Source organism: Somniosus microcephalus, chromosome 10, assembly GCF_052327205.1.
Source record: "Somniosus microcephalus isolate GS21.2 chromosome 10, FLI_Smic_1.0, whole genome shotgun sequence".
Lineage (NCBI taxonomy): Eukaryota > Metazoa > Chordata > Chondrichthyes > Squaliformes > Somniosidae > Somniosus > Somniosus microcephalus.
The window spans coordinates 122,992,902-123,016,458 of NC_140996.1; the positions used below are offsets into that span (position 1 = coordinate 122,992,902).

Here is a 23,557-nt window from a genome sequence, read left to right on the forward strand (position 1 = left end):
CCTTATCGTTCTGAACCGAGGTGAGTCACCGCCATCTTGATTCCAAACTTTTCCTTTCTTTTTCCCGCTTTCTGCGTCTTTAAAAAAAACGTTGCTTTTAAAACACATATTGTTTAAAAAAAAATGATTTAGAAACGAATTAACTAATCTAATCTCATTAATTTTCCTACCTTTCCCCGTTTTTCCAGGTAGGCCTCGCAGCCTCGGCTTCTCCTTCGCACCCACGCCCGAGCTAGGCACCTCCCGGCCCCACTCGAAGGCTGGAGGGCCGAGCCTCAGCCCAGCGCCGCTAGGGTGCGCGCGCAGCAGGAGCTGAGACGCGGCGTCTCTCTCTGGCTCGGCCGGGGGGCGGGGCTTGCTGAGCGTCACCCTGGCAACCGGCCATCTCGCACAGCCGCAATCAGCGGTCTTCACCTCGGGGGGGGGGGGGGGGGGCGCGACCCTCGGGGGGGGGGGGGGGCCGCGACCCTCTGCGGGGGGGGCGCGACCCACGGGGGGGGGGGGGGGGGGGGGGCCGCGACCCTTCCTCCCCTCCCTTCCCTCCCCCCTTTCCCCTTACAAATAAGCATTGTAATGTAAAGGGTTATAAAACTGCCAATTCCTCCAACAGAGAAGTATTTTACCCATTATAAAAAAGGTACCATCCTGCTGTTTATACATTTGTATAAACCATTTGTTTAGTATTAGAAACAACTCAATCAATTCTTTCTTCACAGGCACCTCTGTTGATTTTTGAACCAAATATATATGTTAAAAACTTACCCACACTGGTATAATACTCTGCGACGTGCCAACTCCTGATGCAAGGTTTGAAGATTGAGACTGATCCTGTTGAGCCTCTAACTCAAGTTCATTTTCCAGTATAGCAACAGCTCCTTCTTTTGCGTGAGGTAACTGTTCAGATTGTATCATGGCATTCTGCTCTGAAACATGTTGCACTTTACTAGCATTGCAATTGTGTTCCTCTGGTAACATCAACTCAGAGGCTTCATTGGATAGATTATTCAGAGTGACTGCTTCATCCACCTCATTTGAGTTTATTTTCTTGGTAAATGTGATGACCTGTGGAGTTATGTACTCACAGTCATCCAGTTGTTTTCCATTTTGATCATCAGAAATTTTACACTCGCCATCATTTACAGTACTCAAAGTTGCATTTAGCTGGAAGAATGAACCAGAATGCTCCTGTGAGTTTTCTCGATCATCTCTTCGCAAATTTTCAATGGCTACGTCAGAACAAGTTGATTGGACTACGGAGTTCAGAGTCCATGAAGCAGCACCTACAGTTCCTAGTCTTCCAAGGCCAGGCGGAGGAAGGTGTTCACTGTTGATTGAAGAAGTTTCATTATTAAATCCTTGTTCTGAAGCTCTGACATATGTTAGACTTCCACTAGAATGATCAGTGTTCAAACTGTATTCACTTGGAGTAATTTCCAGTTGAAGCGGTTGAAAAGATTCCAACCCATTGTCTTCTACAAAATAGAATACTCTTTAGTCACATAATACATAACATAGCTTCAACAAAAGTAGATTGGATTCCACACTATGCATCAGGATACCCATTAGTCATATATACAACTTCCTCTGCTTATTGCAAATCAAAATATTTGTTTTTCCTGCGATATTTACTGAGACTGAATTTTAATAAAACATGCTGTATAGACTTATATGAAATAAATGACCGGTAAGAAAAATGGCACTTAAACACTGCTAAAATTTAGTGAAACATTTTAATATTTTCAAAAAAAATTGTTATATTAGTCAGCAAAAATAACATCAGTAAAGATAGAGCCTTATTACAACAAATAACATACAACAGCTTGCTAAAGTTCAGTCTCACCTCTGAAAATAAAATGCAAGTACTTTGAAAGTTGATAATTAGCTGTCACTTACAAAACACTAGTCACCACTTGCACTTGCCATTAGATGTTTCATTAGAAGTATAAATAAATTGGACAATAATATTGCATTATGAACATATTTGTAAAAAAAAAATCCTCCTCTGATCCTATCCTTCTTTACACAAGTATGAATAAAAAAAAGTTGAAAATCAAACTAAAATAAAAATTGTTGGAACAGCACAGATCTATCAGCATCCAAGAGGAGAGAATGTGTAGGTTTTCAAACAGGGGTTCCCAATCCCAAGGGTGGGTGTTAACTGGCATAATGGGATGCTATTTCTGTTGTTTTCTGTTAGTTTTGACTATATACACATCACATTTCAGTGTCCAAAGTATTTTTTTTTTTTTAAGGCAGCAGTCATGTTGTGCAAAAGTAAATTACAGCTTTTGTTGTTGGTGAGACATTTGCAGATTGACCTGGAACTGAAAATATGTAAGCATTTAACAGTCTGCAAACTTCCTTCAACAACAATTAAGCTCTAAATTGACCAGACATGTGTTTATTTTCATAAGTTAGACTCTGTGGCCTTTAAGAGTTAAGTCACTGCTCCACATAATAAATTGTGAATTACAAGGTACAAACAAGTTATAAAGCAATGTAAATCTGATTTTGAGATCGGTTAGTACGAACGAAAAACATTTTCTGCAATGACAGCACTGGGTAAGCGATACCATCTTTTGAAGAGTTAGGATAGGGGATGTTCAAGAATATTTGCAAGTGGTTTCCCAAACAAAACACAGGGTTAACGTTTTGGTGCATACTCAGTTGAGTAAGGGTTCCCATGAAAACATTAACTTGTCTTGATTTCATCCAGATGCAGATGGACCTTCTGAGCATTTCCAACACTTTTGTTTTTATTGACTGTATAAAAACTTCTTGCAATACAACATATTTTCCATTAAACTCAATAACTTGTATCATGCAGATCTGACAACAACAGACAAATCCTAGCTAGGAGATTTTCAGTCACAAGTTATATACTTGGCTTCAAATTACATCAAAAATATAAATGAGGTTAAAGGGACAAGCTTCAGTCATTTGGCCTGCAGAGGATAATCAAGTACTAGTATATCTGTAGAACCCATCGCTTTGACAGAGTTCTTTCCCTACCACTAGAGGCTAGATAAACCCATTCTCCATAGCTGCGTCTGGTATTCTCTTCCTGTTCAGTGAAATAAACCAACAGAAATGCTGGGAATTAGTACATGGAAGATAACAATCCGCAGGTAGGATTGGCCTCAAGGGATAGCTGGTAGGCATGTAATATAGAATCTTGCAGCACAAAAGGAGGCCATTCGGCCCATCGTGCCTGTGCCGTTTACAATGTGCTCTTTAAAGTAGGGGTCTCCAGGAACTGGTGTCCAAATAGAAAATTATGATCTGTGTAGCACTTCCCTCTTTACTTTTGTTACTGATCACTGAGCAGGTCTACATTTATCAAAGCTACGCATGCAAAATGAATTTAGCCATTGCTGTAAGCCAACCCCAAAATATATTGTTCAGACTTTCTACAGAAATGTAGCATTGGCAGAGGATAGTTTGCTGCTTAGAATTTTTTTGAAATTCAAGTGCAGAGAAAGGATTCATAACCATTCAGAACTCTTCAATGGAGTTGAATTCATAAGGTTATCTTTATTGCTTTGTGGTTTTAACTCTTGTTGGCAAACAGATTAATATTTAAACTTAAGTACTTCCATTTGATATTAATGTTTTTGCTGAAATACTGTTTTGACAACTCCCAAATAGAATAGAATAGTACAGCACAGAAGGAGGCCATTCGCCCATCAAGTCTGCAATGGCTCTTTCGAAGAGCAATCCAGTTAGTCCCACTCCCACCTCTTTCCCCATATCCCTGCAATTTTTGCTCCAAGTATTTATCCAATTCTCTTTTGAAGGCTATTGAATCTGTATCCACCACCCTATCAGGCAGTGCATTCCAAATTCTAACTATTCATTGCGGAAAAGAGTTTTCTCTCATTTAGGTCCATCGCCGGGATTTCATGAAATAGCTCTAATAACTAATGATTCAGTAAGTAGTCAGAGTACTTGTATTGCTGTTGGGTGTGATGAACTGAATAGATGCTGAACCAGTTCTTAGTGCTTGCAAGATCAATCATGCAATCTCATGGAACTTGCTCTGTGCATTTAGTGGGCCATTAGAGAGTCAAGATCACAAGACTGAAAAATTGGATCGGCAATGCACTCAGAACTAGAGTTCAGGAAGTCATATCTACTGCTGATGGCGGGACGACTGCATATTTGCCATTAATAGCATCTATATATTGTAGTGAATACCATAGTATTCTAGGCCTCAATGTGCATGAGCACAGCTCAGAAATCATCATTCCTAATCAGAATTGCCTTGTTTTAAATGAGACAGCCCAGATTTATAGCAAGAATGCCCAGCTTAAAACTACTGGAATAAACTGAGCATTATATTCCATATATCTGCAGTCTTTAACCAAATTTACATGGCCAAAATCAATCATTGGTACCTGAGTTAACTACTGAATAGGGCAATTAGGTATGGGATGGGATTGGTTATTGTACGACTACCAGCAATATTCACAAGCACAATTTTGTACACAAAGTCTGAGGCACTCCAACAGCAGGTTACACTACAGGAAGCTTTCGATTAACCGGCCCCTAAATAACCGGAAATGTCGGTTAACCGGCAAAATTCAGGAGTAGGTTCAGGTAACTTTTATTACTTTTTTTACTCCATTTGTTGCTGTGCAAGGGTGTAGCTGCAGCTGTTGCTAAGCTACAGAGACGCTTGCAACTTGTGCCCATTGTTTTGAACCTGTTGCTAAGCAACAGGGTTTGTTGCTTTAGAGCTCCGTATCTTTTACTATAGCGTTCGGTTTTCTGGAATTTTTGATGAACCGGCACCACGTCGGTCCCGTCCGTGCCAGATAAAAGAAAGTTTCCTGTACATAGCTAAGTGTAGAAATTTCCAGGATTTGTTGCAGTCTATTGCACTGTATCAAGTCACTTGCCTACCAAGTATGTACCGTTGTTTTTGTAATCAAGATTGTAGAACAGAAAATTAACTTCTGATGCAAAACAGTTTCCCCAGCTATATATCTTTTTCCTGACCATTTTGCATATAAGTATTCAGGTAGAACAATGGATGCATTAATACTTACATTGGAAGGGACTGGTAGTTTTTTCCCCCTATTTTCATAGACACTTACCCACATTATAGTCCTGCTGAATATACTCCTCCCTTTGATCTATATTGCAAGCTGTTCTTCCATTGTCAGAAGTGGATACAATGCTGTCAGTGAAGGACTGGATCTCGGAGCTTGTAGCTGAATTAGAATGCCGATTTTCTGTGGCGTTGTCAGTATTGAGGTCATTCGAATTCTGTAACAATTAAAAAAGTTACCTCAAAAGAGTTTCCCCCATTTTTCCAAAATGAGGCATTTTTCATACACCTTAGGGGAGCTGAAGCATCAGTAATGTTGCTATGTTTTGAGATTTTGACAACAGGAATATCCTGACCGTTCTCACTTCTGCACGACATGAATAAAACATGCGACACCCAAGAGGCTTCAGCCAACTGTAACCCTGAAACCTCAGAAGGAAGATAAAGGTTGAATAAAGACAATCCTGCCATGTAGGTAAGCATCTGGACTTTCAGCATTCCTCACACACCTTATGAAACCGGTGCAGCAGGGAAATCTGGAAAACAAGGTCCTTGCAGGACAGCAGCTGTCTATAAAGCAACTTGGGACATCCTTTACATTTAAAGGCACTTTTAAAGTTGTTGTTATACTTGTGTGTCCTTGTTTTGCAGTCTCATACCAATTAAAATAGCCTTAACTGATCCTCTATATCCACAAACTGTATGCATTTCACAATCCTTCCCCCCTCAGCTTTCTCCCATCGAGAGAGTCCATGCTCTTTGAGCCATCATAGAAATTTGCAGCACAGGAGGCCATTTGGCCCATTGTGTCTGTGCCAGCTGTAAAAGAGCTATCCAGCCTATTCCCACTTTCCAGCTCTTGGTCCGTAGCCTTGTAGGTTAGGATACTTCAAGTGCATATTTAAGTACTTTTTAAATGTGATGAGGGTTTCTGCCTCTACCACCCTTTCAGGCAGTGAGTTCCATAATGCCGCCCCCCCCCCCCCCCCGCCCTCTGGGTGAAAAAAATTCTCCTCCACTCCTCTCTAATCCTTCTACCAATTATTTTAAATCTATGCTCCCTAGTTATTGATCTCTCTGCTAAGGGAAATAGGTCCTTCCTATCCACTCTATCTAGGTCCCTTAATTAATTTTCCCTCAGCCTCCTCTGTTCCAAAGGAAACAACACCAGCCTATCCAATCTTTCCTCTTAGCTAAAATTCTCCAGTCCTGGCAACATCCTGTACCCTCTCTAGTGCTATCACATCTTTCCTGTATGCAGTGCTCTAGCTGTGGCCTAACTAGTGTTTTATACAGTTCAAGCAGAACCTCCCTGCTCTTATATTCCATGCCTCGGCTAATAAAGCAAAGTATCCTGTATGCCTTTTTTATCACCTTATCTACCTGTCCTGCTACCTTCAGAGATCTGTGGACATGCACTCCAAGGTCCTTCTGTTCCTCTACACATCTTAGTATCCTACCATTTACAAGGTACAGGAAACTTTGGTTTATCTGGAGGTTATATGTCAGGAATACTCGATCTAACGGCAAAAATCAGGAGCCGTTTTCTATATGTAAGCACTGCAAGGTCTGTAGCTATAGCAACAGCTTCAGCTACAGATGCTTGCAGCTGCAGCCGACTGTTTTGAAGCTGTTGCTAAGCAACAGCGTTTGTTGATTCACACGGAACTTCTCAGTTCGTATGTTTAAACATTAACTCTGGTATGTCCGGCACTTTTGATGTTACGGCACCAGCTCGGTCCCATCAGTGCCGGATATCAGAAAGTTTCTTGTATTCCCATGCCTTGTTAGACCTCTCCAAATGCATTACCTCACACTTCTCTGGATTGAATTCCATTTGCCACTTTTCTGCCCACCTGACCAGTCCATTGAGATCTTTCTTCCTATCAACCAAACAGCCAATTTTTGTATCATCTACAAACTTTTTAATCATTCCCCCATACATTGAAGTCTAAATCATTGACATATACCACAAAAAGCAAGGGACCTAGTACGGAGAACATAAGAAATAGGAGCAGGGGTATGCCATTTGGCCGACTGAGCCTGCTCCGCCATTCAATAAGATCATGGCTGATCTTCTAACTCATCTCCACTTTCCTGCACTATCCCCATATCCCTTACTATTCAAAAAGCTATCGTCTTGAATATACTCAACGACAGAGCCTCCACAGCTCTCTGGGGCAGAGAATTCCAAAGATTCACCACCCTCAGTGAAGAAATTTCTCCTCATCTCAGTCCTAAATGGCCTCACCCCTTATTCTGAGACTGTAACCCCTGGTTCTAGACTCCCCAGCCAGTGGAAACATCCTCCCTGCATCTACCCTGTCAAGCCCTGTAAGAATTTTGTATGCTTCAATGAGATCACCTTTCATTCTTCTAAACTCTAGAGAATATAAGCCTAGTCTACTCAATCAGTAGAGTCGGAGCCCTGCAGAACCCCACTGGAAACAGCCTTCCAGTCACAAAAACACCAGTCAAACATTAACCTTTGCTTCCTGCCACTGAGCCAATTTTGGATCCAACTTGCCACTTTTCCTTGGATCCCATGGGCTTTTACTTTTCTGACCAGTCTGCCACGTGGGACTCTGTCAAAAGCCTTGCTAAAATCCACGTAGACTACATCAAACGCACTACCCATATCAACCCTCCTTATTACCTCCTCAAAAAGTTCAATCAAGTGAGTCAGACACAACACACCCGTAGCAAATCCATGCTGATCATCCTTGATTAATCTGAGCCTTTCTAAATGACGATAAATACTGTCCCTCAGAATTTTTTCCAATAATTTGCCCACCACCGAGGTTAGGCTAATTGATCTGTAATTACTCAATTTATCCTTTTTAAACAATGGTACAATGTTAGCAGTCCTCCAGCACCACACCTGTAGCCAGAGAGGATTGGAAAATGATGGTCAGAGCCTCCGCTATTTCCTCCCTTAACAACTTGGGATACATTTCATCTGGGCCTGGTGATAAACCCCTTGATATTTCCTCTCTCACGATGTTTATCTTACCTAATATTTCACACTCCTCCTCAACTACAATGTCTGCAACATCCCTCTCTTTTGTGAAGACAGACACAAAGTATTCCTTAAGAACCATACCCACGCCTTCCACTTCCACACACAGGTTACCTTGTTGGTCTCTAATAGGCCCTACTCTTTCTTTAGTTATCCTTTTGCTCTTATGTATTTATAAAATATCTTTGGGTTTTCCTTGATTTTACATGCCAATATTTTTTCATGCCCTCCCTTTGCTTTCCTAATTTCCTTTTTAAGTTCACCCCTGCACATCTCTCGGCTTTCTGCAGTAGTTAATCTCTGTATCTGACATGAGCTTCCCTTTTTTGCCTTCTCCTACCCTGTATGCCCATTGACATCCAGGGGGCTCTAGATTTGGGACTTCCACCCTTTTTCTTTATGGGAAAATATTTGCACTGAACCCTTACGATCGCCTCCTTGACTGCCTACCACTGCTCGGACACTGATTTACCTTCACGTAGCTGTTTCCAGTCCACTTTTGCTAAATCACATCTCAGCTTAGTAAAAAAAAAAAATTGGCCTTTCCCCAATTGATAACTTTTACTCCTGGTCCATCTTTGTCCTCTTCCATAACTACGCTAAATCTAACTGAATTATGATCACTACCACCAAAATGCTCTCCCACTGATTCCCCTTCCACCTGCCCAGCTTCATCCCCTAAAACTAAGTCCAGAACCACCCCCTCTCTTATTGGACTTGCTACATACTGGCTAAAAAAAGTTTTCCAAAATGCATTTTAAGAATTCTGTACCTCACACAGATTCTATCCGTTATTAGGGTAATTGAAATCCTCTATTATTTCTGCCCTATTCAGAAATTTGCCTACATATTTGCTCTGCTATTTGGGGATCTATTGCACACTCCCAGCAGTGTGACTGCCCGTTTTTTGTTCTTCAGTTCAACCCATATAGCCTCATTTGATGATCCTTCCAACATATCGTCCCTCCTCACAGCTGTAATTGTTTCTTTAACCAATATTGCAACCCCCCCCTCCTTTTTTATCCCCCTTTCTATCTCGTCTGAAAATTCTGTAATCAGGAATGTTGAGCTTCCATTCCGGCCCTTCCTTCAGCAACAGCTATATCATATCATACTTCCCTAGGACCCCAGCTGTTCACAATATATATTAATGATCTGGACGAGGGAATTGGATGTAATATCTCCAAATTTGCAGACGACACAAAGCTGGGTGGGAGGGTATGCTGTGAGGAGGATGTCGTGAAACTCCAGTACGATTTGGACAGGTTGGGTGATTGGGCAGAAACATGGCAAATGCACTATAATGTGGATAAATGTGAGGTTATCCACTTTGGTGGCAAAAACAGGAAGGCAGATTGTTTGAATGGCAATAGATTGGGAGAAGGGGAAATGCAAAGAGACCTGGGTGTTCTTGTGCACCAGTCGCTGAAGGTAAGCATGCAGGTGCAGCAGGCGGTTAAGAAGGCAAATGGTATGTTGGCCTTCGTAGCAAGAGGGTTCGAGTACAAGAATGTCTTGCTGCAGTTGTACAGGGCCTTGGTGAGACCGCACCTTGAGTATTGTGTGCAGTTTTGGTCACCTTACCTGAGGAAGGACGTTCTTGCTATGGAGGGAGTGCAGCGAAGATTCACCAGGCTGATACCTGGGATGGCAGGAATGACGTACGAGGAGAGATTGTGTCAATTGGGCTTATACTCACTGGAGTTTAGAAGATTGAGAGGGGATCTCATCGAAACCTATAAAATTCTGTCAGGTCTGGACAGACTAGATGCAGAAAGGATGTTTCTGATGGTCAGGGAGTCCAGAACCAGGGGTCATAGTCTAAGGATAAGGGGTAAGCCATTTAGGACTGAAATGAGGAGGAATTTCTTCACCCAGAGAGTGGTGAACCTGTGGAATTCTCTGCCACAGAGGGCAGTGGAGGCCAGTTCATTAAATATATTCAAGAAAGAGTTGGATATATTTCTTGAGGCTAAAGGGATCGAGGGATATGGGGAGAAGGCAGTGACAGGGTACTGAATTTGGATGATCAGCCATGATCTCATTGAATGGCGGAGCAGGCTCGAAGGGCCGAATGGCCTACTCCTGCTCCTATCTTCTATGTTTCTATGTGTGCCTTAATCTCATCTGCCTTATTCACTAGACTCCTTGCATTGAAGTATATACGATTATTAAGCAATGACAAACTCTTTTGTTGTCTATTTTCTAGCCTGTTTCCCACTAATTTTCTGCCTTCCATTTCCAGCTTTGCTTCTCTCCCTTCTGAATTTACACTCAGGTTCCCACCTCTCCTGTGTACGCTTTATTCTCTAGCCCCCTTCAGTTGTACCATTTCTAACTCGGTTACATCTTTTCTAGAGTGGGTTCAAGAGCTTCATACAATATCAAGTTGCAGCCTGAGCAATGCTCTATGGAGTGGCTGGATTACTTCCTTTAACAGCCACCGTGCCTCCTCTTATACAACCTCTTTGCCCCTCATTCCTTTAAGATCTCCTCTGTACATTCTATATTCAGCTTGGTTCTCTGCTAAACAGGAAACTCTTTGGTATCTGGCACCGACGGGACCGGCGTGTTGCCGGTTGATCAAAAATTCCGGATGGCGGAGAGGGTTATCTACCGAGGCTATTTTTAACAAAGAAAAAAATCAAGAAATGTGCAGTATACAGTAATTGGGTACTCACCTACAGAATGTTGTGTTAAATGGATGGTGGAAGATGCTTGATTAAGTACAGTACTGCCAGTTGAGGGTAATGCAATGCAATGACTACCAGCAGCGTGGGAGACACACAGTACCCCTGTAAAATGGCGGATCGGAAGAGACTACTGGCAGCGCGGGAGAGTCAGACTCCTGTTATTGAGGTGTTCCGACAGTGTCAATAAGCCGAGTAGTGGCAGTTTGGAGAACTACCCTCACTGACTAACTCAGCCACCACGGGAGACTCGGACTCGGCAACATTGCTGGTTATTGAGGTGTTGTTTTCAGTGAGAATTTTGCCGGTTAATAGAGAATTCCAGATATTTAGGTGCCGTTTAAATGAGGGTTTCCTGTATTATGAACCTTACTTTTGTCATAAGCCTCCTTTTTCTGCCTCATTTTAACCTCTATATCTGTCATCCCGGGAGCTCTAGTTTTTGATACCCTTCCTTTCCCCCCCCCCCCCTCATGGAAATATGTCTATCCTCTACAGGAACAATCTCCTCTTTGAAAGTTTTGCCTACCAATTTTTGATTCCAATCCACCTGGGCCAGATCACTTTTCAACTCACTGAAATTAGCCCTCCTCAGTTAATATTTTTACGCTCAATTGTACCTTTTCCTTAACTATTCAAAACCTTAAGATATTATGATCACTGTTCCCAAACACTCTCCCACTGAAGCATGATTCACTTGCCCCACTTCATTCCCCAGAACTAGATCCAGCACGGCTTCCTTCTTTGTTGGGCTGGAAGCACGCTGATCAAGAAAGTACACATTTCAGGAATGCCCCCCCCCTCGGCAGCTTAACGGGAACATTGGTTCCATGTGGCGACTTATGCCTGCAGCTCACCAATCTTATTTACGCCCATGCACTCCAAACTCAATCATAGACTGCCTTGAATTTTCCCATCTGATCCCTCCTATTTCTGAACTATTCTTCAGTCTCGTGTTATTTGTCTCTCCCAGTTCTCTGTGCTCCTTGTTCCTCCACTCTAATGTTTCATCCTGGTGCCCATCCACTTGCCAGAATTAGTTTAAACCCTCCCCCACAGCACTAACTAACCAGCTCTGTTGAGGTGCAACTAATGTTCCCCGTTATTTTCACTGCACGTGCAGTTTTATTATTTAAAAGCCGGCTCACTGGGACCTGCAGAGTGCTGCATGGCCGCACATCTTAAGGGAACATTAGGTGCAACCCGTCCACCTGGAACAGGCCCGCCTGCCCAAGAACTGGTCCCAATGCCCCAGAATCTGAAGCCCTCCCTCCTGCACCATTTCTCCAGCCATGTGTTAACCGGTTTTATCCTACTATTCCTATACTCACTAGCACGTGGCACTGGGAGCAATCCAGAGAGTACTACCTTTGAGGTCCTGCTTTTTAACTTCCTTCCTAGCTCCTGAAACTCTGACTGCAGGACCTCAACCCTTTTCCTTCCCATGACATCAATTCCCACATTGACCATGACATCTAGCTGCTCCCCCCTCCAAATGTTCTGCAACCGCTCAGTGATGTCCTTTGCCCTGGCACCAGCATACCACATGGGAGTCACTTTGGCGGTTGCAGAAACACTTGTCTAACCCCCTGACTATCGAATCCCAAAGGATCACTGCATTTCTACACTTTGCTGTGCCCCACAGTGGCAGTGATGTGCTCTAGACTGCACTCCCGAGGTATCGTCACCCTCACCAGTATTCAGCACTGAAAACCAGTTTCAAAGTGCCACACTCCAGGATTCCTACACTGCCTGCCTCTTCCTACCCTGCCGGATGGCCACCTACTTATTATTCTCCTGAACTCTCTGTAGCTGCAGGGTGACCACCTCCTGGAACGTGCGCTCCAGGGAATTCTCAGCCTCCGACAGTGACTGCAGCCGCTCCTGAAGTTCAGGAACCATGAGCTGGAGTTTGAGCAACTGTAGGCAGTTCCTGCACTTGTGGTTATCAGAACACATGAAGCGTCCTGGAGTTTCCATTTAGCACAGGAATTGCAGGGAACGGGATAGATTGGATAAAATAGATTGATGTTTTTAGCTTTGTATCCCCTGATATACCTATCAATTCGTCCAATGAAAAGCGACGAGTTAAGAAAGTAACTATAGGTTTTTTTTTGACTAAATAACAGAGCCCACCCTCGTGGGTGATCGGATCCAAGAAGGAGGAATACCAGCCAGTCGACCACCTTTATACCCGGGCAGGTAGGTGGAGCCATGGGCGGAGTCGGCAGTGGTCAGCCCAGGTATAGCAGCGTGACAAGAGGCGACCTCGTACAGTGATACAACAATGTGAACAGTGATAACTATAGGGAAACGATCTAACAGTGATAACTATAGTGTAACGATAGTAAACGGTAAAAGTCTTGTTTAGATTTGAGTCCGGCGGGGTGAAGTGTACTACCAGTTCTGGTATGTCAGTCTGTCCGGAGGCCTCGTAAGCCTGTCTGATCGTCGCAGCGGCGGTGTTGCGTTCTCCGGTGTTAATGCTGGCGTCTGCGAGGTAGGCGAAGGCTCTTGGGGTTCCAGCGTACCGTCTACCTGGGCTGGAATTGGGGGGGTGGTGGTAGCAGTGGTGTCTCCGGAGTGCCCGAGGGTGCGAGGTCTCGTAAGGAGACTGTGTCCTCCCGCCCGTCTGGGTATGCCACGTAGGCGTACTGGGGGTTGGCGTGCAGGAGGTTCACCCTCTCGACCAGGGGGTCCGTTTTATGGGCCCTCACGTGCTTTCGCAGCAAGACAGGCCCCGGAGAGGTCAGCCAGGTTGGTAGCGTGGTTCCCGTAGTCGACTTCCTGGGGAAAACAAACATTCGTTCATGGGGGGTGGCGTTAATGGCAGTGCAAAGTAGTGACCGGGTGGAATGCAGCGCCGCCGGGAGGACCTCCTGCCAGCGGGAGGTTGGGAGGCCCTTAGACTTTAAGGCTAAGAGGACGGCCTTCCATACCGTCGCGTTCTCTCTTTCCACCTGGCCGTTCCCTCGGGGGTTGTAGCTGGTGGTCCTGCTAGTGGCGATGCCTCTCGCTAGTAGGAACTGACGGAGTTCCTCGCTCATGAAGGAGGCGCCCCGGTCACTATGTATATAGTTTGGGAACCCGAACAAGGCAAAGAGGTCGTTCAGGCATTTAACGACCGTGGTGCTGGTCATGTCTGGGCAGGGGAAGGCAAAGGGGAAACGGGAGTACTCATCAACAATGTTGAGGAAGTACACATTACGGTCAGAGGACGGGAGGGGCCCCTTAAAATCGATGCTCAAGCGCTCGAAGGGGCGGGTGGCCTTGATCAGGCTTGCTCTGTCCGGCCTAAAGAAGTGCGGTTTGCACTCGGCACAGGTCTGGCAGTTCCTGGTCATGGTCCTGACCTCCTCGATGGAGGTGGTCAGGTTGCGGGCCTTAATGAAGTGGTAAAGCCTGGTGACCCCGGGGTGGCAGAGGTCGTTGTGGAGGGTCTGAAGTCTATCAATTTGCGCGTTGGCGCATGTAATTCGCGATAGAGCGTCAGGGGGTTCGTTCAGCTTACCAGGCCGGTACAAGATATCATAATCGTAGGTGGATAGCTCGATTCTCCACCTCAAGATCTTGTCGTTCTTGATTTTACCCCTCAGCTTGTTATTAAACATAAAAGCGACTGAACGCTGGTCGGTGAGGAGGGTAAATCGCTTGCCTGCGAGGTAATGCCTCCAGCGGCGTACCGCCTCCACAATCGCCTGGGCCTCCTTCTCGACCGAAGAGTGTCGGATCTCAGGGCCCTGTCGGGTCCTTGAGAAGAAGGCCACCGGTCTCCCCTCCTGGTTGAGGGTAGCGGCTAGGGCGAAGTCGGATGCATCGCTCTCCACTTGGAAGGGGGTGGACTCATCCACTGCATGCATAGTGGCCTTAGCAATGTCTCCCCTGATGAGGGAGAAGGCCGCGCGCGCTTCTTCCGTAAGGGGGAAGGAGGTGGACTTCATGAGGGGTCTGGCTTTGTCCGCATAATTCGGCACCCATTGGGCATAGTAGGCGAAGAGCCCCAGGGTTCTCTTCAGCGCCTTTGGACAGTGGGGAAGGGGTAGCTCCATGAGGGGACGCATTCTTTCGGGATCGGGGCCGATGATTCCGTTCTCTACTACGCAGCCGAGATTGTAGGTGAGGTTCAGCCGTTGGGCCGTACGGAGGAATCTTTCCAGATTAGCGTCATGGTCTTGCCGGTCGCGGCCGCAGATGGTGACGTTATCTAGATAGGGGAACGTGGCTTGCAGCCCGTTCTGGTCAACCATCCGGTCCATCTCCCTTTGGAAGACCGAAACCCCGTTGGTGACGCCGAAGGGGACCCTAAGGAAGTGGTAGAGGCGGCCATTCGCCTCCAAGGCGGTATACTGGCGGTCCTCGGGGCGGATAGGGAGTTGGTGGTAGGCCGACTTAAGGTCGATGGTAGAGAATACCCGGTATTGAGCAATCTGATTGACCATATCAGATATGCGGATAAGGGGGTATGCGTCCAGCTGGGTGTACCGGTATATGGTTTGGCTGTAGTCGATGACCAGGCGGTTTTTATTGCCGGTCTTAACGACTACAACCTGGGCACGCCAGGGGCTGCTGCTCCCCTCGATGATGCCCTCCTTCAGGAGACGCTGCACCTCAGAGCTAATGAAAGCTCTGTCCCCGGCGCTGTACCGCCTGCTCTTGGTAGCGACGGGTTTGCAGTCGGGGGTGAGGTTAGCGAACAGGGAAGGTGGTGGGACCTTGAGGGTGGCTAGGCCGCAGGTGTTACGCGGTGGGCGATTTAAAGGCTGCTGGTTGTCGACTGTGAGCGGGGGGAGGGGTCCACCGTATGCTAGAGTGACGCTTTGGAGGTGGGATTGAAAATCCAGCCCTAGTAGGACGGCAGCGCATAGCTGGGGCAGGACGAGGAGTTTAAAGTTTTTATACTCCGTGCCCTTAACCGACAGGGTCACAACACAGTAGCCGCTGATGTCTGTGGCGTGGGACCTCGATGCCATCGAGATCCGGTTGCGCGTTGGCTGGACAGTGAGGGAGTAGTGGCTCACCGTGTCTGGATGTATGAAGCTCTCCGTGCTTCCGCTGTCGAACAGGCAGGTCGTGGCGTGGCCGTCTACTTTGATGTCCATCATTGACTTGGACAGCTGATGCGGGCGAGCTTGGTCTAGTGTGACGGAGGCTAGTGTGTGGCTGAGCGGGTCGCTGTAGTCTGTAGGTGAAGCGGTCGTCAGGTCTGGAGGTAAGGTGGCGGTCGAGCGTGGTGGGTAAAATGGAGGCGCCCACGAGGTGGGGCAAAATGGCGGAGAAGATGGCTGCCCCCACAACCCACATGAGGCACTGCTGGCGTCGGTTGCCTGGATCAAAGATGGCCACCCCATTGCTCATCTGTGGCCTTGATAAAAGATGGCCCCCCCCCACAGTTCGCATGAGGCACTGCTGGCCTCTGCTGCTCTCCCTCTGCAGGCCTTCGCGAAGTGGCCTTTCTTCAGGCAGCTGGAGCACGTCGCGTTTTTGGCTGGGCAGCGCGACCTCGGGTGTTTCGCCTGCCCACAGAAGAAGCAGCCGGCGGCCCGGTCGCGGGGGTCCGAAGTCGCAGCCGGTACCGGGGGTGACGGTCCCGATCGGGTCCGGGACGCCGACGCTGAGGTAGGTCCCGGGGGCGGCGCTACGAGGGGTATTGCGGTCGGGGTCGGGCCCGAGTCCCAGAGTCGCGAACTGTACCTGGAATACACCTCGAGGTCCCGCTGGGTCACTTCTAGGGAGTAGGCCAAGGCTGCAGCTGTGTTCAGGTCGAGGTCCTTTGATTCCAGCAGTCTCTGCCGTGAGTAGTCGGACCGAAGGCCTTTCACGAAGGCATCGCGGATGTTATCTTCAGTGTTTTCTGCAGCCGATACTGCTTTAAAGTCACAGTCCCTGCCGAGTGTTCGTAGCGCCCGTAAAAATTCAGCTACAGACTCTCCTGGCTGTTGCGGGCGGGATCTTAGGAGGTGTCTGGCATACATGGAATTTACCGGGCTCCGGTACTGCTGTTTCAGTAGGTTGATAGCGGCCTCGTAAGTAGTAATGTCCTGGATGAGTGCGTATACTTTAGGGCTCGCTTGGGCGGTCAGAACTCTTAGTTTGGATCTCTGAGGGACGCCGGATTCTTCCAGGTAGGATTCGAAGCAGCACAGCCAGTGTTTGAAGTCGAGGGCTGCGTTTGTTGCTTGTGGGTTTAGATCCAGGTACGGTGGTTTGAGGGCTCGCAGCCAAGCCGGCTGCTGTGGCTGTTGTAGCTGGGCGTCTGGCTGGTCGTTTGGCTGCTCCGTTGACTGGTTGTTTGGCTGCTCAAGTGACGACATTTTAAAATTTAGTCAATAAAATTGATATACCTATCAATTCGTCCAATGAAAAGCGACGAGTTAAGAAAGTAACTATAGGTTTTTATTGACTAAATAACAGAGCCCACCCTCGTGGGTGATCGGATCCAAGGAGGAATACCAGCCAGTCGACCACCTTTATACCCGGGCAGGTAGGTGGAGCCATGGGCGGAGTCGGCAGTGGTCAGCCCAGGTATAGCAGCGTGACAAGAGGCGACCTCGTACAGTGATACAACAATGTGAACAGTGATAACTATAGGGAAACGATCTAACAGTGATAACTATAGTGTAACGATAGTAAACGGTAAAAGTGGTTTACCACATCCCCTTACTTCTATATTATTTAAGCATACCATGCAATTCGGATGCTTTTAATGTTGGTATCCTCTTAGTTAATTTTAATTTTATCCCTCTAGAGCTAATGAATTTCTCTGATTATTTATATAATTACTGTTGCCCCTTGGTTTAAATTACTTAGCCCCTCCTTCCCTCTGCACTGAATTCCCACTCTCACCAAACTCCCATTGCCACTCTGTTTAGCAAGCCACTCAATGCACACACACACCATAATATAATCAATCCTAAGCAATGATCCATAAATAAATACAATATTGAATTGAGGAATCTCGTCCACCTTGCAGATAATTTGATTATTGAATTGAACTCACTAGAAGGAATGATTTTATCAGTATGCTTTATGCAGGATCCCAGTAAGTTACTTATATACACATGCGCACACACACACAATAGGACGATTTTATTACCAGTCACATTGGACATTTCTAATTCAAATAAAAATCAAATACTAAGGGGGGAATTTTCCCAGCCTTGGGGAGGTGGGACTGCTGGGAAAATGGCAGAAACTGGGAGTGGGTACCAACCCGCCTCCGTGCCATCTTCCCGGGAGGCGGGTCCCCAAGTCACGCAGGGCCCCGTCTCCTCGAGGCGGGAAGGTGATTAGAGCCAATTAACTGCCTGTTAACAGGCAGTTTTGAGGCTTGTCCCCATTTTACACCTGCAATTGCGGGCTTCCCAATGCTGTGAACTTTGCCAAGGTCAGCGAGGCGAGCAGTGGGTCTGCGGGGGTGGGTGAGAGGGGTCGAAATGTCAGCTGAAGAGGGGAGTGATGAGTGCATGTGTGGGCAGGTAAGTATGAGAGGTGAGTGTAAAGTGTTGGAAGAAGTTTCCTTACCTTTGCTTCTTTCTGCAGGCTTCAGCCTTCGAGGATCCAGAGGTGACTCCTCTCAATGGCAGAGATGAGAGAATGGCTGCTGCATTCTCAGATGCAGCAGCCATTTGCTTTCTGCTGAGGAGAGGTCTTGGTGAACCTGTGTGCAAGGGCTCACCTTAGAACAGAGACTGTCAGTGTTTGACAGCTTCTCAAAGCTGTCAAACGCTGACAATTAATGTCAACATTTTTTTTGACAGATCAAGCGTCATATGCTGACGTCATCGGTCACTGGCTTTCCCTTAATTGGCCGGTAACAAGGCCAATCAAGGGAAAATAGAGTGGGTTGGTCAGACGTCGCTGGGGGCAGGACTGAAACCCGGAAAGCAGAAGTCCCGCCTCCAGCATGTCTCCATTGAGAAAATCCAGCCCTAAAACACCAGAAAGAAAACACCTAGGGGGACAAATTGTGATGCATCTTGCAGTTTTTGGGGTCCAAACTGGGTTGACAAGCTTCAAAACAGCAGTGCGATGTTCCACGCCAGAAGACCAGTGTGGTCTGGGCACTCGACAGGTGTTCATGGTGGCCACAAGCGCAGGTGTCATTTAAAGATGGATAAGTGCCCTGAGCCTGAATGAGGGCCCTCTGATTAAATTGGAGCAGAGTGATGGTAATCGGGGGAAGGAAGATTTGAGAGTGCAGGTAGTACAAGGCTAAGCAGACAGTAATGAGATACATGAATTAGATGGCTTACCTTAACTATCCTAGGTAGGTCATTAAACATTTTTGGCATGGCAGCCATAACAATAACTTGCTTTAATATAGCACCTTTAAGGTAGTAAAAACATCCCAAGGCACTTCACAGGAGTGTTATCGGGGTGATGACTGACACTCGGGAGCTCTGCTACTGCCTGGATATCTTCCTACCCCCAGCTGGATAGAACATCTCCCTCCTCCTGCCGGCTTCCTCTACCTCTAGCTGCCCGACATTGCACTCCTTCCAGCCAGCCAGCTGCTGCTTCCCACCAGTTTTGGGTGGGAAACTCACCAGCAACATGCGGGAATTAAAATCTTCTAGTTTTCACGCTGCTCAGGTCAGGATGGTTTTCTGCCTGCCTCAGCCCCTGCCCACCCGATTCCCGCCAGTTAAAATTGGCGCTCAAGTCAACATAGAACAAGACTAGTTGATTTGCAGAATATCACAGCTGATCTTTAAACTACACAATTCCACACCATTCTACTTGAACAGAAGTCTTTTTGCTTCAAATGAGAACTGATCAAGGTTTCACTTGCCAAATGATCAAACCATGCCAATGATCAAAGCGGGGACCTTGAATACAGCAGCACCTTTTGTACAATGTAAGTCTACAAAGACAGTGCAACACAGGAACATTAGAAAACGTTAAAGTTTTTTAAACAACTTGTTCAAATGGATTAAGTGGCTATTAAATAATTAACCATGATAAATCGAGAACTAAATTAGCAGTAACAACTTTTTTCCCTAGTGTGGAACAGCAGTAGCTGGTATGGACAAAAGAGGAAAAAAAATTGCAATGTGCAAATACTAGATACTATGCAGACTTGGGTGGGGAAAATGGAAAAGGACATTATATAGCTCATGTGGGCATGGGAAGAACTGAATTCTCAAAGGGGACAATGCCCAACAATTTCTTGGATGATATCCTATTCAAAACATTGATGTTTGAATAAGAGAGGACAAACATTCAGCAATATCCTATTAAAATAAAAGTAGAAAACCTGCAGTGGTCCACACAGTATGGCTAACACCATGTGCTTTTCTTTATAAGTTGCAACAGTGCTCCAAATGTGAAAAACTCTAAAATGTAATGAAAGAAGACATTTTTCAAACCAAGTACATTTCTGGCAGTAATTCAAGGAGAAAAATCAAAATACTCTGAACTACATTAAATTCTCTACTTCTAGGGTAACTTTTGCTGGCACATGGGACACTTCTAGCGATAGCTATCAATTGCAATTACCTTGGCTATGCTTCTTATGGTAGATTTTTTACTGGATTGATTAAAAAATCCTTTAGTATCCAGTATCTTACTTGCCCTTAAAACTATGCAATTTTTTAGTAGTGACTGATATGTAGATCTCCTTGCCCGTAGTCTCACGGTTAAGACTTTTCCACTGCTATTTGATTACATCTTTAGAATTCAATTAATTTGCTATAACAATCTATTTTTTTTTTATATTTTGGTTTGACTACAAAATAATATGTGCATACATCAAAGTCAGTGACTTAGCATCAAAATCAAAACTATTCTTAGAACCTTGCTGGAAGTAGGAGATAATGAAGAACTTGAAATGCCAAAATCAAGTCTGGGCTCCAAAGGCTGGAATTCTAGATTTGAATCCGGTTGGGAAAACTGCAGTTGTGGACAGAAATTAGGGACTCCTGGGTCTGAAATGTCACGACCAGTTGTAGAGTCTGAAAAAGAGAGAGAAAAATAAACAAGTTCAGATGTACAACAACTGAAATAGAACTGCACAATTTTCAAGCAAAGTGCAATACTGAAGAAAGTGAACAAAGACATCACAAAAGGTGACCATTTGTGCTGCAATAGGATTTATTAAAAATTAAACTAGGCTCCCCTATTGGCTCAGCAAATTTATCCAGTGAGTAGATAATCCATAAAAATTGTGCAAGTCCCAGGATACAAATGGCCTCAGCATTCCTAAATAAAGCAGGTGTGGGGGGAGAAGGGGGGGGGGGGGGGGGGGGAGAAGTACCTTGCTAAAAGTGCATGTGCATTAAGTGAGAACAGGATTGGAATAGCCTGGAACGTTCACACTGCAGACTCACATGACCAATGACCAGAGCACATCCAGAAAATGTAAACCCACAAAAGGCCTTCAGAGGTTAGGCGTTGTTGGGGTGGGGTGGGGTGGGGGGTAAGAAAACTGGCAAGAAAAGGAAGGTAATACAGTATGTCTTTTTCTGTTTTCACTTTTATTCTGCCAACGAACAGCGCCCAATGTTAGTTAGACTTGCCCGTTTGTCAACAATATTTTGCCCGGCAAGTTACTGGAAGGGTAAAATGGAAATGGCGTGGTGCATCTGGGATCAGCGTGAACAGGGCAAGCAACTGCGTATCTCCTTAACCAATCCGATTGAAGGGTTCTGATATTAATAGCGCATGGTCTGAACAAGGAAGTGTAAATTGGAATGGTGAATTCAATGTCAAATCAGGTACAGAAAAAGAGAATTAAAGAGAGAGGGATAGAAAGGTTGGATTGAGAGAGAAGAGGCAAAAAAAGTTAAAAAAAAAAAATCTCCAACAATTAAAACCTGAAGGAATGTGACTCAACACTTATAACAGTTCATTTTCAGTGACAGAGAGATTGACTGGCAGTAATTAATACTTCTCATGTCATTAAAAGTGTACTTAGACCCGAAATGACGTGACTTAACTTTTTGTGGCACATTTATTTCGTATCTACCGTGCAAGTACAGGAATTTAACGCTGCGCATTTGAATAGAGAACCAGCTAGCAAGATGTCGTTTTCGCAAAGCTAATGGCAGAACGGCTCATCTCCGACAGCATCTTTTCAATTTCCATGTTTAAACACGCCTCGGCCCTCAGCTGAAGTGGAATTTGCACATAAACAATGGCAGCGCTCACTGTTATTTTTACAGCAATTTTTGGGCCATTAAATTGAATATTGACTTCAGCCAAGTTAATTCCTGATGCGTACGGTTACATTTGGAGAATCATTTTCTGTGAAAACCCCATAAGATCTAGAATAGAACTCATCTGTGTGGAAACTATAAAACAAACTATTATTTCGATTAATAAAGCTGCTCTAGACAAATTGCTTACATTGAGTAAGGGTTCAAAAACCAGGGGGCACAATTTAAAAATGACATTTTACATTACTCACAGAAGATTTTTCCTGATTTCCTTGTTCTTCAAAAGTTAACATTTGCATACAATTACAATTGCTCATCCTTCACAGGGAAGATTGGGGGGGAGGAAGGAAATAGGAAAGAGAAATCACCTCACTCAGTTGTGTACAATGCCTTGTTCTGAACCAATTCCTTAGCTGTCCAGAGGCAGCAAAGACTTCAACCAACAATGCAAGCAGTGCAACAGGCAACATTTACCATACAATTTCAATAATTTGTTTGAAAATTCAATATCCAGAGGGCTAATTGTTTTTAAAACCTGAACCCTGCATTCAAATGTGGTGACAGATTTGACCCAGACAACTATAGAACCATCGGCCTTAAATCAAACCTTTTGACACAAGAAGTCAAGATAGAAGGTGGGAATTAATTAAAAGTTGCTTTAAATAGTAAGTTGAGCAAACTACTGAAGTTGAGCAAACTAGTCAGAGGGTCAGAATGTGATTGGATTGCAATAGGTGGTGTTCAGGGCAGGGATCATTGAGAGTTTATTAAATAAAAAAAACTAAATGTAGGCTTGTTAAGTTTTCTGATGAGACCAAAATAAGGATACCTATTGAGATAGAGTATTATATATCTATCTACCTATATATATAAAAAACGGTCCGTCTGTCTTTCCGTCTGGCTATACAATCAAAAGTTAGAGCGTACCTACACATATGTTATATCAAAAGAAAGCTTATCATTAGGGGACTCTAATAGGCGTATCTACTTTTTGGTCAGACAAAAATTGTTCAGACAGTATACAAAAAAGGTTCAAAAAACGGCAACATTCCGCTCATTAGCGTTGAGTGACGTGATGGTTGACCAATCGTACAGGGGATTAACCTGATGGTTGACCAATCGGTGCGTCACGGGGTGGCGTTTCATTGCGTGTGTGGGTGGGCCTAATCCTTCTGAGCTGAGGTGAGTGGTGGCCATCTTGATTTATTTTTCCCACTTTGTGTGTGTGTGGAGGGGATTTTGGGAGCGAGTTGAGGTGGGGAAGGGTTTCCCTGGCAACCAGGCCCGGGCCTCTCTCACAGCCTGTAGCCCCTCAGGGAGGGTGGGGGGGGGAAGAAGGTTTACCTCGGCAACCGGGCCCGGGCCTCTCTCACAGCCTGTAGCCGCTCAGGAGGGGCGGGGGGGGGGGGGGGAAGGGAGGAGGGTTACCCCGGCAACGTCTCACTCTCCCTCACAGTCTCGCTCTCTCTCTCCCCCGCGCAGCCCGAAAGAAGAGGGAAGCGAGGTGAGCGGCGGCGTCTCTCTCTCCCCCCCCCCCCCACCCCCACCGCAGCGAAAGGCGTTCGTCTGCCACCCGGCCAACCGGGTCCAAAGGCCCGCCGCATTAACTATGAGGAACCCCGGGCTCGCTTCGGAGCGA

At 45.6% G+C, this 23,557-nt stretch overlaps 1 protein-coding gene across 4 annotated transcripts in view; it reads right to left on the minus strand.

Moving 5' to 3' along the window:
• The window catches only part of cep295 (centrosomal protein 295), a 168,204-nt gene that overhangs the window by 57,378 nt on the left and 87,269 nt on the right, over nucleotides 1–23,557 (minus strand). For all 4 annotated transcript variants that reach the window (XR_015079724.1, XM_085998787.1, XM_085998786.1 and 1 more), the window contains exons 21-23: nucleotides 20,558–20,715; nucleotides 5,100–5,271; nucleotides 763–1,472 (exon numbers count right to left, since the gene is read on the minus strand). Coding sequence is in view for 3 of the 4 variants with exons in the window: in XM_085998787.1 (XP_085854913.1) it covers nucleotides 763–1,472; nucleotides 5,100–5,271; nucleotides 20,558–20,715 (1,040 nt within the window). In the remaining variant the exon portion in view is untranslated. The remainder of the gene's footprint in view (nucleotides 1–762; nucleotides 1,473–5,099; nucleotides 5,272–20,557; nucleotides 20,716–23,557) is intronic.